Here is a 16083-nt window from a genome sequence, read left to right on the forward strand (position 1 = left end):
CCAAGTGAAGAAAAAGACTCAGCCAAGGAAGAAAGCACCCGTGAGAGAGAATCGAAGGGAGATGCAAAATTGAAAAGAAAAAGAATACCGAGCAAAAGGTATTCTGGTCCGGAGTGGGAATACATAGCCGCTAACGATTGGTCAGACGAGTTCTTGTCTCTCAGTCTCGAGAACGAAGAGGCAGAACTTCACTTTGGCACTTGAGAAGTGAAAACTCCATGAACTTTACCGAATACAACATTAAGAACCTAATTGACTTTAAACCGGCTAAGACATTGCTAAACTTGATTGACTTTGAAACCGATTTTGAGACAAAGCTGCTAACTGATTTTGAGATAAAGCTGCTAAACCGATAAAAGACGAAGCTGCTAAAGAAAACTGTGTGAACATTGAACTTGTTCAAACGCTGTATATATCTGCAAATCCGATTTGATAAAGTGTCTTCAACTTTCTGATTCTATACAGATCATGACAGGCTACACTACACAGGGACATAAAATGAAGTGTTGTAAATATGTGTGTATAGGTCTAATAACTGCATGTGTACTAATCATTGTAGCAATAGTTCTTGGAATGCATGGAAAGGATGAGAGAGGGACGAATGATGCTTTTACTTCTAGACCTGCTACTACTACCGAACTAACAGCTTTAAAGAAACTCGAGCAAGATGAAAGGCATCTACATGATAAAAAGGAACTTTCGTTTAATGTTTTCTATCGCTTGCTGAGTGAGTATGTTGAGACCATGGATGCGAAAGATTGTTATGTGTGCACACAAATACCTACCTCAGTAGTGGAAGGGGTGACGTATCATAGCATGCCTCTTACGTATGGAATTACATGTAGTATAATAATGTCCAGATTTTATGGTCAGACGTACATTCATTATTTTTACTCTAATTATGATACATTTGCATATGTCCCCATAATCGAGTACCTGAGCAAAGTGGCCAGAGATTATTATATAAAATTGATGAGGGACTTCTTTGAGCCGTTGTCACCTTTTCACACAGCTCACGCACATAGAGAGAACCTTACATGCTTGCTTTCACCAGTGGAGATAAATTTCCTAGACCGTACTGACGATAGGAGAAAAGAAATGAAGGAGGAGTTAGAGAGGGAATTACACAAAAGGACATCTGTAGATAACTATGCTTTTGCCGCAATAAAGACACAAGGGAAAATAGCTTTAGATACATTGCACGTAGGGAGATTTTGTATACATAGACATAAATCATATTATGACACCGTTTTTGTGGGAACGAGTGAATGCAAACATACATTTTTGTTTCAACCTAAGTGGACGTTCATGCTGAATGGACAAGACCCAGTTATTCCTGGGATATATTATATTTGTGGACTTAACGCCTATTATCGTCTTCCTAAAGGATGGTATGGGAGATGTTATTTGGGAATAGTGTTCCCAAAGATTTATCAACTGGACGACTTAAAGAAATTTCCAAAGCTGTCTGAATCACATCATGTTCAGAAAAGGGAGACAGCTTCTGGTGTGGTAGGAGATATATTTGGAGCTTTGATTCCGTCAGTGGGAGTCATATTGAATTCAATCAAAATACGAAAGTTGTCTACTATTGTGGATAACATGCTGACAAAATTTTCAGGAGCTATAATCCTGATGGATGCTGAACTCGCTGCAGAAAGAGCTATGACTCTTCAAAATCGGCTTGCCTTAGACATTCTTTTAGCAAAGGATGGCGGCGTTTGCAAAATGCTTGGTACACGTCACTGTTGTACATATATACTAGACAGCAGTGGAAAAATTAGAAAGATGCTTACAAATTTAACTAATGAAAGTACAGATTTGAAGGAATTGAAAGAACCAGGAGTCTGGGAAAAGGTTGGAAAGGGATTTGTTTCTGTGGGAAATTGGCTCAGCAATGTTTGGAACGGATTGTTACTAAAAATAATAAAGGGAATATTAACAATAATAATTTGTGTATTAGGCATTTGGGGAATATGGAAAGCTATCAAAATGTTGAAACCAAGGAACAAAAGGAAAAGAGAAGAGAAAATAGAGAACAAAATAGTAGAAATATACAGAGAAAAATCAAAGGGAACCAAAAGAAAGAGGGAATTGACTGAAATGCCAAATTACTAAACAGAATTTTAATGGAATAAAATTTGTGGGTAGATTTGATGTGATGACATAATTAGTCATCAGAGGAGGGATTGATGACGCAGAAAAGAGGGTCCAACATATATTCATATATGTCATGTAATCAAAATCGTATAATGTAGTGTGATTTTAGTAAAGAAAATAATGTACGAGGGAAATTGTGCCCTCGGGGTAGTTCGCCATCATTATAAACGAGCTTTATTAATCATGAAGAATTGAAAAATGTAGTAATCCGTCATAATTGCAAATGTATGCCATGATTTCTTAGTTGAAACTGTTTTTGCTTAGCTTTAATTTAGTAGAGGCTTTGGCCTAGTTGCCTGGTCTCAAATTCTAAATGCGTGGCTTTTCCTTGAACTAATGAAACATATATTCTTGCTTGAAGTTGTATTTTTCCAGTAGAGATGACTAATATACTTATCTCCAAGGTTTCGTACTAGGCCGGTTTCATCCCCTTTGATACAAGGTCAGTCTCTGCAGGTGCGGACAATGAAGGTACAGATAGTAAAATAATTGGCAACCCATGTTGCAACTTGTGTTCCAAGGCCCCAAGGACAATGTATGCATAAATGAGCGCTAGTAAAAAGACAATTTTCATTGGACAATTTGAAGCCAACCTATGAACCCTCCAATGGAAGACCCTGCAGAATTTGGAACGTTTCTTACTTAAACCCACTGGACAAAGAGAAGTAAGCCATTTTTCCTTGATGCCAATATGAAGCCAGATGCCAGACTCCATTTTGGACGACACGCTGATGCCCTTTTTTCTATTCGAGAGAAAGAGACTTTAAGAATTCTCACCCTAGAGACTTTAACTTTAATTTGCCCTGTCTTGCCCATGCAGTAATTTTGCCCTACTTACCTTGCCGCCGCAAGGAAACTTGCCCTCAACTTTGCCCTTTTGAAACTCTGCCCCATGCTGATCAAACCGGTACCTGAAGGACGAAGACTTTCTTGAATGCTGATTGTAATTGGTAAATATGAAAGGATAATTGTATTATGCATTGTGTTTTTCCTTTTAGGTACCAACTGCTATTTTGATAGGGCCCAAGCTAGAAGTTTTCCAAATTTGTGTTGACTAAATTTGTTTTGCATGAAGCCCCACATGCCAATGCTAGTTAGAGGTTAGTCGAGGTATGAACTTGATGCCCCATGTTGAATTGAAATCTTGTCATGCTGACCGATGTATGAAATTAGTCAAATTCAGTTGCTTATATTAGTGATTTGTATTGCCATAACTGAATGTACTATCATTCAGATATTTCGTATACTGCGTTTCTTCCGCCGCTATGAACAGCTAGTAATGTTCGTATACATATATAATTTGGTTTTGAGACTTATATACATTGTATTAGCTTTGTTAATATAGAGAAATAAATTCACTAACTTTGAATAAACCGGTGTGGTTATTCATGACTGAAAGGTCATGGTGCGTCGAAATATCAACTGTTATTGATCCCTGATGTGTTATTTTGATCTACTAATCGAGTATTGGCTATCGCGTACAACAGTTATTGATTATTGATTTAAATAACCCGACTATTCAAGGATGGGGAGAGCCCAACTTGGCTAAAAGGTTCACCGACCTCCAACGTGTCCAGGTACAGGTAATTTATAAGGGCTGGACGCGTTATCAAGTCCTACAAACCACTGATTTCAGGTGTCTTAGTATACTTAGTTAAATTGAAACAGAAGAATACTGCGACACTCACAATACATAAGGCTACTACACAGAGCTGCAGAATTGGATGCTTGATGACCTGGAGGGAAGTGGTCACCCTAAAGTGTGTATCACGTGATAACCTAATACCTATGAGCTTACTTTCCACTCTGTGATGGAACGAAAGTCCTGACCCCTAACTGAGTACTAACAGATTATCACCTGTAATAAACTCGATGCGGTAGGGCATCCTTTTGTACAGTGTGTGCACATCTCTTGCTATAGTCGAAATGGTGCAGTCGTATGTGATTGAGGAAGAAGCTGTTTCCTTGCTAGTGTGTCGGGAATGCACGTACCGCCCATATCCCCGACCGAGCATTGCATATTCTGGGATTATTAGAGGGGCACAGGTCGACTATGCCTCAACCTACGTGGTACTGAAGGTATACATGGGTGCTATAGGTGTGATTCTGAGAATGATGCCATGATTGCTCTGGTGACTAATCGAGCGTGTACCCCTGTGCTTTCCGTGTGCACGTGACATGTAATTATTGTGTGGGCGCTTGGTGGACTAACGCCTTTGTTACCGGGTGTACGTCTGTGTGGCGGGTCCAACGGCTGCGCGTGTGTTTGTATCCCTGCGGCCGCCCGTGCCCCGCGCGAGACCGGCCGGATCTAGGAGGAGGCGGGTCTCCCTCTATTTCTGGCAGAGGGAGTCTCGGGGTTATTTGCAGCTCATTTCCAGACCCGTCTCTTCTGACGTCGCCACGCTCCCTTCGGACTGGCGTTAGCATAGCAGGCAGTCCGTATACCCCGAGCTTGCTGCTTAGTGTAGTGCATTGCGTGTGCTAGCATCTCTGGCTAAAGCCACGCTTATCTGTGCGAAGGAACAAAGGTAAGAGGCGCAGCAGGTCGCACTGGGTCTACTCGCGTTCTCTGTCACCTGTTCTGCGCTATTCCAGCTCTGAGGTTTGGGATTAAAATTGAAGGGGAGATGCAGTGTAACCAGTGCTCGTTTATTATCAGACACACAATGAGCAGGCGATCACCCCTTTCGTGTGAGATTAATTCAACAGCCTTTTGTTTGCGAGTTAAAGGGAAACGCATCTAGGAATGGAAGGCTGGCGTAGTGTCCCCCGTGTTGCTATTTATTTCCTAGTCTGCTCCTACTCCTTTAAGTGCTGATGAGGCTGTGACAGTTGGAAATGGAGTGCCATTGGTTAGCAAAGAGGAAAGATAGGCATCCCCCACCTCTTTGAGATGCGATGAGATCTCGGCGCTAGGAAGCCAGCCGTCAGGCAGGGAGCGCGTACAACCTTCATCCTTCTCTCTGGTTCACCCCTCACCCGTGTCTGTTCTCCCGCAGGCAGCAGCAGTGGAACGCCGCTGAAGATCACATACCTTCTGGACTGACCGACAGATTCACACCAGCCTGATCCGAAAAGGCTTCACGCTCACTTGGGATTGTTTACGAGCAAACTGGGATCTATGAGTGGAAAGGTGGTGAAGCCCAAAGAAGAGAAAGATGCTTCCAAGGGTAAGCAACGCTACTGTCTTCGATTACACCTGAGTGTGCGATAGGTGTCCTTCTGAAATCAGCCTTGTTGATGTGCCCATGTGTTGTTCTTTGATGGTTAATATCTGGTGCGTTACGTCGTCCTCCCTGCATCAGTTTTCTGGCAATCCCAGGTGCTTTCACTGGAGCGCTAGACAGGGTTCCAGGGAGGCGCAGGGTGTGTTAGTAACGCTGGAGCATGTGCAAAGAATAATACTGAGTCAAATCCCCCGTGTGCGGGGCTCGAAGTCTCTGGGGCGCACCTAAAAGTTAATTTCACTCACGAGGAGTAGTATCAGGTATTATTGTCTGGGAACACGGGAGCCTGCCAGCCATGCTCAGAACCGAGAAGCATAACAAAGAATACGACGCAGTAGTCAACGCATAGTAGAGGCCCCTTCCTTCCTACGTACTGGTGACGCTCAGCAACACTACTGCTGAGAGATCAATTGTGTAGGCAGGCACCCCCAGTCCCCTATGCTACAACAAGGGTTCATGCACCAGGAGGGGGGCGGGGGCGACCCCAGCATCGACGGGAGGCGTTCTGGAGATGCCCTGCCTTCCTTCCCCTGTCACAGGCGCAGCGCAATCCGCCAGTCTACTGCTGGATGTAATCTGGGTAACAATTACCATGGCGACAACGGAGTGCAGGGAGGGCAGGTGGGTCGCAAGGCTGGAGTCCGCCTCCTAGGCAGTGCAGGTCAGAGTAGTGTCCAGGGGTGACACCATCTGCAGAGGGTTATAAGCCTACACTGACACCCAAGCACAGCCCCCGCCCCTCAGTCCTGATTTACAGCGCCGTCTGCTGCCCCAGGCTGCAGTCTGCCTGCTGATATATGGGAATAAAAACATTGAGCTCCACGTGCTGTCCTAGAGCTGTGAGGGAGGGCTCCCGGAAGTCGCTGTTTATCTCACGAGAGCCACCCGGCCCTCTTGACGCTCTACAAGGTGCCCACCCTGGTCTCAGTCTGCCGGTATCGACAGGGACCCCGTGTGCTTCGCGCCCCTTAGCTGACACTGTCACGTGATCATGTGGACACCCGCATTGGTATTACAGTTCCAAGTGATTAACTGTTGATAATCAACACGAATACTCCCCAACCCCCGCAGCGCTTTATGTTAGAGCATTTTCCTGCCATTGCTCCACTGATGTCTGGTTTAAGCCTGCGAGTCTTACACGAGCATGTGCATGTTTGTTTCTTTTGACCTGAACATGTGTTCTGAACATCGAATCTCGTGCGCCTGGACAGTTCCTTATTCCGACAACGTGGTTGACTTTTGTAGTTGAGATCTTCCTTCCTTGTTATGATTGATTGAGCGACTGTTTGCCTCCTCTGCACCCCCTCTGTGAGCACCGCAGTGCATCGCCAGTCCAGCTAATGGCATTTTCGAAAGTTCTTGAGCGATCCCTGGAAAGGGGGTTGTTAAAAAAACATATATTAGAAACAACGACTCGTCGGGGATAGTAAGCACTATGTAAATGCAATGTATAGTAAGCACTATGTAAATGCAATGTAAACCGATATGAAATTGTTCTGCCTGATTTGTTGTAATCTTAAGCAATTTTACGCAGATCAAGGGGTTGTTAGTAGCAAAAAAAAACACACAGTCCTATAGAAGATAGCCTATGCCATGTGCCTGGAAAGCAACTTCTCGAACGTTCTGTACTCGGTAGGAACTGCACTCAATCCCCTTTCTCTCATGCTGAGTTAGTCACTGGTTGCTAAACCGTGTCATACTTCCTTCAGAGTAGATGGGTTCTACGCTGACGTCATTGACGGAAGCAGACGAGGAACAGTAACGAATTAGCAACAGTGGAATAAAATAAAATATGTTTTGCATGTCATGTGACATAATAGTATCGAAGCATATTGAACCACACACCGAAGGCGTTAATGTCTTTCATCTGTTTTGATTAGTGCATCACTAACAGAACCATTAGATGTTTTGAAATGTACGGGACACATAGTCAACAACCATCCCATTATTTGTATCAATGCAATATTGACTGAATTGGAATTGGAACACACTGCATCCATTCTAACTATAATAATGTATGAGGAAGCGTGTGGGGTAGCGGTAACTATAATAGCGACAATGACATTCCACTGCAGACCTCTTGTGTCCTTATAGTTTGTAAGACCAACTCCCCCCACCATACATCAGTTGTCCTCAAACTGTAACACAACACACATATGTGTAGACACCGTGTTTTGCTTGTTGTACGAACAGAATACACGGTATCCCATTCTGCAGCATAAGTCTCATGGCGAGTCAGCAATGCACGCTGCAGGTTGGAGTATAAATAACACACTCACTTTCTAACCAGAGCTTATAACCATCTCTAAAATATGGCTGCCAGTGCGAAATGGGCTGTTTAATTTACAACAGGCCGACATTGGATATTCCACTATAGACAATAAAACATATTGTAAAAGTGCTAGGAAGTGGTTCCTATTATAAGCCAGTGCTTTACAAAGCAGTTAAATACATACATGTGTGATAATTAGACATTTTGCGACATTCAGGGTATGGCCTTTAGATAACTCTACTCCGTTGGGCTCCCTTTGGCAGAACATTCCAAAATATCCCCCCTGACACTTCCGGTTACCTTTGGCACACGTGCTGGTTCCAAAAGAGGTATATGAACTGCCATGTCCACCTGTTTTACACAATCTGTGTTTAGCAGCACACTCAGCGTGAGTGGCTTAGTGCTCAGTGGATATATTTAACACAACATAACCATCTGAAACAAAAAGCACAGCAACGCTATGAAGAAAAGAAGGCTTTGTGTTGTGTATGAAATATATACATTTTAATTTGCCGTTATTACTTATTGTCTCCTGAAATATAACGTATTCCGAGATATATATATATATATATTGAATCTCTTGTAAGGCATGTTATTCTCACTTTTCAAAGCTGCAGTGTGTGTTTTAGAGCTAATGTCTAGGAAATCCTGCAGAATGTGGAATTCAGCATCTCATTGAAGCTGATAGGGTTTGAATCCCAAGAGTGGAAACTGTAGATTTTACAAATGAAAAGGACCAGTTCTATCATGGTGCGTTGCATTGGCATTTTGAAGCATTTCCTTTCCCTGTTAAACAGCTCTCTTGTGTGTGTTGTTACCGGCAAACCTTCTGTTCTGTTTTGGCAAATGCATATTGTACAGTGTGCAGAAGTGACAGGACTACTCTGGGAATCATTTTCTTGTACACATTTATTATTTGTTACCGTCAGAAAAACAGTCTAGTATTCTGGCAAACGAGGATGAGATATGGCATGACCATAATTAAATATACCAATCAAAATCACAGGAAGAGCTTTAACTTCTCTAATTTATACTTGTCATTTATACTTGTGTAAAACAAACGCATTGTATGAATACTAGAGTTAATTTGCACTTTTAACAATATGTAATTCTCAAGCATCGAAATAAAATATTTTCATAATCGTGAGCACCTTTGCACATATATTTATCTGCTCCCACAAGTGTTTTCCATGTATATTTGGGACGTAGGCATATCAGCACATTCGTGGATTTCTTAATGGCTCTGCACAAACACCAGCACATGTAATTAAAACATGCATGTGTAGTGTTTACAAAACATGAGTGAGTTAGACGTTTGTATATATATTTTTTCCAATGTAAGCCTTCAGAATTGTCGCTATGTGGTAGGCCCAGGAGTTTGATCACATTTTTTTAACATGTTTGTAGTTGTCAACCACGTACGTGTCACAGATCGTAAATGAACTATCCAACTACCTGTCCCAGTTAAGAAAAGCCCAAATATTTAAACGACTTATTAGTTTCACTGTAGAATCATCGCTCCTCTACCGGATTGTGTATATATCAGACTAATTTTGAATTCATATAATGGTCATCCAAACTAAAACCACGTAATCAGGAAACATGAATGACTAGAAATCAAATCTATAACTCGCCAACTGGGGGAGCAAGAGGTTGGGATGGCTTATACTGTACTCTCCTGCCATCATGTCATTGACAGTAAGTACTAATGCACAAACTGGTTGAATGTTAGGGATTTCTTTCCTCACCCAGTCTGTCGTGATAATATTAACTTTTTAATATTAAATCCCGGGTGAGATTGCCTTTGGTATGACGCTGACCCCTAGCCCTCACTTGGTAGCGTGGTTAATTATAAAGGTCACTCCCCCTCTAACAATAGTTGTGATTTTTTATGCACATATTTTATTTTTGTTTGAGATTCCTGTAAGTGATGTACTATGAAGAGAGTGAAAAACCCTCTTGGGTTCTTGAATCTGGGAACATTGTGTGCATGTAGGCTAAAAAACAAAAGTGACGCCTGTCCACCAGAAGATTTAAAAGCACAGGCCTGTGTGCTGTTAAGACCCTGCATTCCTCTGTCTCACAGTCCGCGCTCCCACCCTTCTTCTGTATCTCCACCACCAATTACCAGATAGCTTGTAATGTGTCCCAACGAAACAAACCACCGTTCTTCAAAAAAAGAAATTGAACTTCACAAATTTCTGAATCTTATGCATGCATAAAGTGCAGAATAAATTTACCGTGTGCACACTGGGTTAGAAAATCAACACATACACCCTTTCCCCTTGAAATATTTGCGAATTGGGTAACCAGTAGTACATTTCCAGAACATATTGTCATATGCTGTGGATTTTGGGATTTACGACTTTCATTTTGAATCTGCATGGTAATGCGAATCCAGCATCCAACTCTGGAAAGGCTAACATGTATCAATATTGTTTACAATGTAAAACAGCCATCTGTAAAAGTAGGGCAGACAAAACGTTTTCAAAACGTTGTGTCTTGGATTTTGTGTGCATATTAAGATTTCAAATTACCAATTATTATTTGTGTGACCAATGCATCAGTTATTAATCCAAATACTGATTATCTGACATCAAGGGGCTTTCATTTAGGAAACTTGTAAATCAAGACACCAGCACTAGTTACAGTGGATATTGCTGCATAGAAAGGAAGGGCTTACCGGGTCACTCAACAATCAAACAGCTCTGTGACGTGTACGCTGTTTTTTGGCATCTGAAGGGCTGTGCTCCGCGGAGTTAAAAACTTCTACCTAGGAATTCATGCTTGATGAATGAAAGGAGCAATTACACTACTCGAATCTTGATAATAACTAACCCTCCGTCTATTCTGTTTTCCTTAAAGGCTATTTTTTGTTATTGTGCTTGGAAATGCATTCTTGCTTATGTCAAATACATTCATTAGCAGACATTGTTTGTTTGGGATTATTTTCTCCTTGTCTGTACTTTGCAGCAGTGTGCCAATCCTCCAATGATCATGTAACAGTTTATTCTGTGGTTATTATCATTCAGATACGATACAATCCAACAGTGTTTTTAAATCCAGTTCGTCAGGATGTTACAGCCGCTAGGTTTTCTCAAGGCAGGGATATTAAAACAATAAAATCTCCATTACAACGTAGCCCAGTCACATTCACAAATACATTTAGTACATACATTGTGTGAATGTTCTTTTATTGTCGAACTATGATACACTGAGGGTATTGAACACCCAAAAATTGGATGCCACTACTAAAAGACAATGTGCACACTGCACAAGCAGTATAATATGCACTTTACTTTCAATAACCTATAGGAATTCTTGTGGCATTGACAATCTGTACTTTTATTACGAGAGGAGCATCATTAGAATTGTTTAGCACTTTTAAACTGCTTCCATTTTATTTCTTCATATACTAATGGAGCAAATCAGAAACTGTACTTTATTTAGGAAACTGGTGACTTTGTCTGTGAAATACCTTTGTTCTTTTATAGAAAACATTGAAGTTGGAATATTCTATATACGAATGTTGTTTTAGTGTAAAGTTGTTCATAAAACATTTACCTTTATACTGACCCGAAACAGTTCTGTAGAGGAGAAGCAATTTACCACGTTTGTGAAAGAAGTATGAAACAAGAAATTCAAACGTTCTTTACTCAGGTGTGCATCCTTCCCATTTTCCCAAATTGGTTGGGATCCCACTTTAACTAGCAGACCAAACCAGAAATTGTTATAAAAAGTCCGGTCTGGCAACAGTGCTTTCAAATTCTGTTTCCACCTTGCCTGTTAGTTCCTCTTTTTACACCTAGCAGCCAGGTTGGGAAATTATGTCTCTCCACTTTTCTCTCTTTGTGTTGAAATTTTTTTTTCTGTTGGAATTTTGGGAAGCACATTCAAGGGGAAAGGATGTGAAATAACGGCCAAAGCCACCAACCATTGAGCTGGGGATCCTGGTTCAAGTCTCTGCATCAACTCAACATTCTGTGATTCTGGGCAAGTCACCTAATCTCCCCATGCCTATGGATAGAGCCTGGTTACCCTCACAGGTTACTAGCCGCGCTATACAAATCAGAGTATTTTATTTGTTTACTTTCATGTATTTGAACCAGGCATCCTGTTCATCCATAATAGATTTATTTTTAAGCATCCCTCTAACAACTGATGGGCTCAGTCACTTAATCACAAGTTTCAGATATTGCACAAAATGTGCAGTACTGTTTTTAACAATTAAGACAAACTGATTTGTGATGCATGGTACAAAGTTCTGAAACCTGGATGGGTGAAGATTGTTTTATATAAGCAACTCTTGTTCATATAAATTAACAAAATATTTTTGAGAATTTGTTAGGCACAGCATACCACAGGAGATTCAAGGTTTGCAAAGCAGGGGTGTGAAATTTAATAAAATGTCAAATCGTCCATGGTACAGGTTGCTTCATAAATCTACTTACCATGTAAAAAATTATGGCAGCAATACATTATATAAGAACTCTGATTATAGCCTCTCTGATAATCCCAGGAATCGTACTAATGTAGGTTTTTGATATTAGCAATTCCCTTATATTGACACCTTTCTGCAGATCTGCATATCTGGAGATAGTGGTAACTAATAGTTTCAGGCTTTGTAAGCCCTTTGGGTCTGTGCAGGCCTACTAACATGCATGTTTTAGTAGTTTTTGTCAGCTCTTCTCTAATCTTTTCCCATACTGAGAAAGGTTGGAACTTTACCCTTGACAAGTCCATAAATAATTTTTTTTCAGTGGTTGGGAATAAAAGTGGTTGGAGGAAGAGTGAACGTGTGAACACTCAACAGATTTTTGTATGAGAAAATCTACACATGCATATTTACTCGTGCTAAAATGCAGTTTACAAATATTTTAAAGGAGTACAATTTCTTGGCCTACTTCTGTAAATTCTTGTGAATTCATGCAAGCTGTAGATCTGCACTAATGCAAAGACATATGCCTGGGTGCACTTTTGTGACTTTCTTTAAGAATTGGGCCCCTAATTAGGTCTGGTGTTAACCAAGGCTTTTAAAATTCTGTCTCCTTGTCTGTCTATTGCCTGGCTTCACTGTGAGTGATCACATTATGGTCTTTCACAATGAGCATGTCAGCACACAAAGTCATTTATTCAGTCCCAAAAGCATTGTGGCAACATGTGCTTTCTGAGAACAAAAAATATTTTTATTTTTGCCAATGTTTGTTATAATGGTGAGGGCCTGACAGCTCCCACAACTATGAAGTAGTTAAAAAACCATGTCAAAACAAGAGACACATTGGCAAAACTAAAAGGCTTACCATTAATGTCAGACCTTTTGGCTTTCCCGGTGTTTGTTTATTTTCATGTTTTTCACACTCCTGTTGAAACCTGTTACTCTAATGTTCCATTATGAATACTTTTCAGAAATATTAGCACATATCAATACATTTTACTAGGTGAGGCTTCAAATAAATGGTACCTAAAATTCCACAGACGTTTAGGATTTTTTTTTTTACCTTGTTGCATTTTTTTGTGAACAATTTATTTTGAAAACAAAGAATCCTCAATCTTGCTTTCTAGATTCAGCAAATATTTACATCTATTTATAGGGCATTATGGGAGCATTATAAGCAGCCTTATATTTTTATACTTTGTAAATGTTTGTATACATTTTCATAATGGAACCACTGTCAGTAGCGCAGTCTGAGGCTTACAACATTTACTTAGAGCTCTCATCCTAATATAAAAGGATTTGCCTTAATGAACCATAGATACACGTTTCAACAGCATTAACATACACGCTCAAAATAGTACCTTAACTGCAGACAATGAACTTCCTTGCTCCATAATGTAATGTAAACTGGCAGCCAAATTGTTTGTGCTGCAGGTGGTTGAGCCTGTGTATTTCAAGGACAAAATGAACATGAACATTTGTTGTCCTAGACACCAAACAATATGTCCTGGGTATTGACTGAGTTCCTGTCTTTTGTGCTTTAAGAGATCATACCTCAGAACAATCTAATCACTTTACAGTGACTATCTCACTTGTGTTTTGTGTTTGAGTAGGACCAAGTGCATTTTAAAGACTGCTACTTCTGTGCACTCAAAGACAAGAGGACCTAATCTATCATGGCTAAACGTCTTTAATTGTGTCAGCTTAAAAGCCATACTATAAAAACACTGGACAAAACATTTGAAATGTACAGAAAATCACTCAGCCTAGAGTCTAAGGATAGCTTTTAATTTAGTTCACTTCTAGTGTTTTGCCCTAAGACTGGGTAGTCTATTGACCTCACAATTTGTCATGCTATACATATGTAAGATACTACAGATACTACAGCTTTTATGTCTATTCAGTAGCATTGGAACAGCACCTCTTTGCAACATCTGGCCCTGTGTTCGATGAGTAAAGGGCTGTAAATAACATTTTCATGCAGGAATTGTTTTACCACATAGCAGCATAAATTGTGTAACTATTTCTTCTGTTCCTATAGTGCAATTGCACAAACTTATAGTGCTTATGGCATTAGTCCAGTTTATAACATAGGACAGAGCTGGAAGAATTCCTTGTTAGAAATTCACATATAGGGGGTTATTACAACTTTGGAGGAGGTGTTAATCCGTCCCAAAAGTGACGGTAAAGTGACGGATATACCACCAGCCGTATTACGAGTCCATTATATCCTATGAAACTCGTAATACGGCTGGTGGTATACCCGTCACTTTACCGTCACTTTTGGGACGGATTAACACCTCCTCCAAAGTTGTAATAACCCCCATAGTGTCCTTTTAGCTTTGGGAAATATATAATCAAAATAAGGTTCATAGACAGTACCAGATTTTAGTTTTGAGGCACTGCAACAATAGTTTCCCTACGTGAGCTACATTCTTCTGGATGTAACCCCAGTACTGCTCCATGATTGACTGAAGACTTGTATTAGTCATGGAATTAGGATTGGTCCAAGCTTTCAGGAAACCTGTTTCGGCAAGAATCTTGGCCACATGCCTGAACCATGGTAACAGTATGTACTTTTAGTTTCCTAGTAAATTCCGTGGATTTTTCTTAAAAGATGATAAGCCTGAGGCTAACCCCCAACCTACCCAGTGTATGATGGGTTCAAGTGCAATGTAATATTTGATTTTGTGCATGCCATGTTTGGATCCTAGAAGAATCAGTAGTGTTCCTAGGCCAAGATATACAATTCATTCCATGAAGGTATTTTCTGGTACTTGGAAACCAGCTATGTCCTACACAGTGATATATGGCTCAATTAGCTTGTTATTTTATTTCCTGGAAAGCATAGGATTGCACTAGTATATTGGCTTTAGATGGAAATACTTTTTACAGTGTGCGCAGTCATTGATAATTTGACACCAAATCATACTGCCAGGTTATGTAATAATTGACTCACTTTATTGCAATGAAAGGCATTTTAAATGTTAACTTCAGGGTTAACTTCGGCTTCAATACTGTGAACATAGTTTTCCTAATATTGATGGTTAACGTCTTTTGTGTGTGTTCCCACTATAGAATAATGCCAAGATGTTGAGTACATTTTCAGTAAGACCTATTATGGATAGTTTGGTTTTACTTAATGGATGTAGCTTGACATTTGGTAAAAGGGTCAGGATACTGGACATTGTGACATAATGAAATTTGTCTTAACAGCAGCTGTGAAAGATGCTCACTGACTTTAAAGACTCCAGTGCACTATTTAATGAGTGTGCCTACTAAGCCTACATGAACATCATGGGGGTAATGCAGTCCAGTACACAGCTGCATATCTTTTGTATAAGATCCTTTGTTCACTCTTTGTATAATGCGTAGTATAAAACACAGTGGTTATAAGATCAAACCTTCAAAAAGTAGGACCTGTTTGTGACTGAACAGGCTTATACCTATTCTTCAAAACATTCTTGAAGACTAAACACTATTGCCATAGGAACTGTGATGTGGGCTGTAAGAAACTGAACAATTATTTGAGGGGTGAGAATCTATCTCAAATAAAAATCACAATGCTTGTCAGGGTGAGCCACAAAAGTCACCAACTAAGCATGTACTCAACCCTCCGGTAGCTTAGCACAAACGCATTTAGGTTTGACTTGGAGGCAATAGCTAAAGTATTTATCCAGTACTCAAACAGTAATAAAGTAAAAACGCAGCACAAAAAAATCACAAACTTATTTAGAAAAATAGGATAATTTGTAATAAATAAAATGTCATAAAACAACTAAAATTCAATCAGTAGAACTGGAGTTTTGAATTATTTTTAAAATCTTGTTTAAAAATACCAGCAAATGATGCGAAAGGCCGTCAGTGGTTATCTGGTCATGACGGAGAGGTCCACAGACACAAGGTCAGGCTGACTGCGATGGACGATGGAGAGCAGGATAGATATAACACCAGGTTTGTCCTGCTGTAAGTTTTGCATTCTGGCC

General features: G+C 40.3%; 1 protein-coding gene across 5 annotated transcripts in view; it reads left to right on the top strand.

Annotated features, from left to right (window-relative positions):
- Positions 1-16083, top strand: part of FGF13 (fibroblast growth factor 13) — a 1071467-nt gene that overhangs the window by 236696 nt on the left and 818688 nt on the right. Inside the window, exons 1-2 of one of the 5 annotated variants that reach the window (XM_069212427.1) lie at positions 4365-4691; positions 5163-5333. Coding sequence is in view for 2 of the 5 variants with exons in the window: in XM_069212435.1 (XP_069068536.1) it covers positions 5285-5333 (49 nt within the window). In the remaining 3 variants the exon portion in view is untranslated. Of the gene's footprint in view, positions 1-4364; positions 4692-5162; positions 5334-16083 lie in introns of those variants that run through there. The other 4 variants (XM_069212435.1, XM_069212429.1, XM_069212434.1 and 1 more) reach the window with 4 other exon arrangements.

This window comes from Pleurodeles waltl, chromosome 2_1 (genome assembly GCF_031143425.1).
Source record: "Pleurodeles waltl isolate 20211129_DDA chromosome 2_1, aPleWal1.hap1.20221129, whole genome shotgun sequence".
Taxonomy (NCBI): domain Eukaryota; kingdom Metazoa; phylum Chordata; class Amphibia; order Caudata; family Salamandridae; genus Pleurodeles; species Pleurodeles waltl.